Raw genomic sequence first — 2,943 nt, forward strand, 5'->3', positions numbered from 1 at the left:
GAAATCCTATTTAAATGTCAAATCATTCTGGCTTAAACCTGGCAGTGTATTCTCATTATGAGTTTGTATGAAATCGTTCGAAAAGTTATGCACCGTAATTTCGTACGTTTTGGACGTTTTTTTCGTCGTATGCGCATCTGACGCACCATTCAAGAACATAGAATTTAAAAAACAATTAGCCCTAACCCTGACCCTAACCTTAAGATATAAAACAGCAAGCAACGTAGTTAGAGACATGTATAAGTGATTATTGCACTGTTTTTCCCACTGATAATGAGAATATGTTGATGGTATTGAGATAGAATCCCAGTTTTCATCTGTTAAATGTTTTTTTCAAAACAAATAAAAAAAAATACCCACATTTTTACATCTGAATTTATCAGTTTTTCTCAAGTCCTAATTCAGATTTTATAAAAAAAATTGTCATTTTAATTTACACTAAATCAAAAATATGTAAAATCCTTAAATTATGAATGTATATTGACCTAATAAGACATAGAATTTTAATTAAACCTAATTGAATAGAAATTTCACTTCATGCATTAATATATTTGAATCCCTTGCCCTGTTTTTATTTCATGCTTTTCTGTGGCCCCATGAAAACACCCTGGCCCCCTCCTGGCCCCCTGGTACATTTGGTCTAGAACCGCCACTGTCAAACATATGCTTCCTTTTTTCTCTGTGTGCAAAGACTGCAGATTATCAATGTGGGCTCTGTACAAGTGGATTTCTCCTGGCAAGTCCAAATGGATGCGCACAACAAGATAGCAGATCCTATAGGAGGTAAAATGAGCTTTGATCAAGATTTTATCAAGTAATGAATTTAATTAAACTGATGATTTATTTGTTATCTGTAATTCCGAGTTAGATTATATCATCTGATATTTTATTGCTTTAAAAATGATTCAGCATGAACCAAAGTTTATGTCATTGGTGACAGAGGAGAGGAGGAGAGACGGCCGTTGCAGCAGCTTGCTGCCCAGTGCTGGGAGCAGTGTGACGTCACCCCGGATTGGAAACCCAGGCCTTCCTCCCTTCAGCGTGGAGCCTAGAAGCGGATCCATAAATCCTGGAGTTACTCAGAACTTCAACGTTTGTTTTTCACCTGTGGAAGTAGCTGAGTTTCAGGGCAGATTAATCTGCAGGTAATTAAAGGCATCTGATGCTCTGCATTTTTCATGGGTCAGCATGTGAAAAACTTCCCCCACACCTTTTGATCAATACTCTAATTTACTTCTCCTTGTAATAGAAAAGGATTTGTTCCCATTTTTTATGGACGTCTCTTGTTTTCAGCATTCCAAACATGCAGAGGAGCGATCAGGTTCCTTGTGTTACTGTGTCTGGTCAGAGCCTGCTCCCAGAGGTTCTTTTTGAGTTAGAGGACACAGACTACATCAGGAACACCAGCCGACTTCTGGACCCTAGCACTCGGGTGTTAGAGCTCAAAGCCGTTGGACTTTCAACACCAACAACAAGGTAAATGGATCATCTTTTAACATAAGCTGGATGTGAATCCCTCCTTGAACCATGTTCTGACTTCAGAAGCACAGCAAAAGTGTTGATTCTATAAAACCTTACCCACTTTCCTTTAATGTAGTTTTTGTTTAAAGCATTGCTCAATGTACAAAGCCTGTAGACCAGAAGTCACGGATAGCAGACCGCGCTACGAATCCAGACCCCCTTCTGGCTTATCCGGACCCAATCTGATTTAAAACATTTATAAATTAAATAAACAGCATGTTTTCCAACGACAGTGTCCAACTTAACTTGCACTGCTTCTCCTGTTAATACGGTAAAGCCCTCCAGAGCATCCGTCACCAGGCTGCACGTGATGCAATGAGCTGCTGTCAGTCTGGGTTGCTGTTGCTGCTATTTTAGACACAGCAGGCAAACCGGGTGATGGGAAAGAAGGAGAAGATGATGAGAAAAAGAAAGCAGAGAAAGTGTGGACTGCTGGAAACTGGTTAAAGACCAGTGAAATGGCGTGCTCAAAGTGGCCCTGTGTGACAGGTTAAAATTATTAAAATATTTTAAAAGTTATCCATACACAAATTAAAATACACAGGTTTAAAAGACTGATATTTCAGTTAAAAACGAGAGTTAAAAATAATTCATATTACATAATTATCATTTTGTTATGATTATTTAAAGGTAGGGGTAATACAGTACTAAGAGTATTAATACTATGTACACTATTTACAATTTCTCAAAAAACCCTTTCTCGAGGTTTTTTTTTAGATCGATTGCTTCTGACCAGCAGAGAACTGTGTGGTGTCTTTTTGAATAAAGTGAAAGTGAGGAAAGACGTCGGCAGCATCTCCATTATTCATTTTAACCCAAAAGAAACCACGTACCTCTACCAAGTTATCGGAGCAGAGGGCGCAACACCTGTACATGTTGAGTATGTTTGGCTCAACCTGCTGCTGTGAAGCAGGATTCTCCACCATGAACAGAATCAAAAATAAATATGGATCCAGGCTCAAAATGAACACCTTGATATTTAGAATGGCTTAGTCTCCATTCAAACCCAGGTTTAAAGCCATCAGGGCAGCCTAAAGCCCACTGCTTTCATTAAGCCAAAAAAAAAGAAAGAAGAAAAAAAACCGGTCAGTTCAGGTGTTTTATAGAATGTGTGAATCAGGAAATTGTCTGTATACCAAACTAAATGATTGTTGTGCTCTACTTAAAAAAAAACTTCAGATTAATGTATAACGTGGATTCATTAAAACCTCATTTTATTTCAGTGTTAAAATATGTTTAAAGTAACATATTATAATTAAAAATGTCTCCGGATCTTTACTGGTTAGATCCGGTCGATGCTTTTTCCCGTCGATTTTTAAAGGAAAATTCCGGTTTTTAACACTTTTAGCCCATTTTCTGTAGTGTCCAGGATGCATTCGAATGATCGGCACCAAAATTTTGACAATTGGTCCTGTCTCTGCT

At 38.0% G+C, this 2,943-nt stretch overlaps 1 protein-coding gene across 1 annotated transcript in view; it reads left to right on the forward strand.

Annotated features, from left to right (window-relative positions):
* The window catches only part of hydin (HYDIN, axonemal central pair apparatus protein), a 120,906-nt gene that overhangs the window by 98,385 nt on the left and 19,578 nt on the right, over positions 1-2,943 (forward strand). Inside the window, exons 65-67 of the mRNA XM_015402595.1 lie at positions 692-783; positions 941-1,145; positions 1,294-1,476. Of these exons, the coding sequence (XP_015258081.1) occupies positions 692-783; positions 941-1,145; positions 1,294-1,476 (480 nt within the window). The remainder of the gene's footprint in view (positions 1-691; positions 784-940; positions 1,146-1,293; positions 1,477-2,943) is intronic.

Source organism: Cyprinodon variegatus, unplaced genomic scaffold, assembly GCF_000732505.1.
Source record: "Cyprinodon variegatus isolate N-32 unplaced genomic scaffold, C_variegatus-1.0 Scaffold1373, whole genome shotgun sequence".
Taxonomy (NCBI): domain Eukaryota; kingdom Metazoa; phylum Chordata; class Actinopteri; order Cyprinodontiformes; family Cyprinodontidae; genus Cyprinodon; species Cyprinodon variegatus.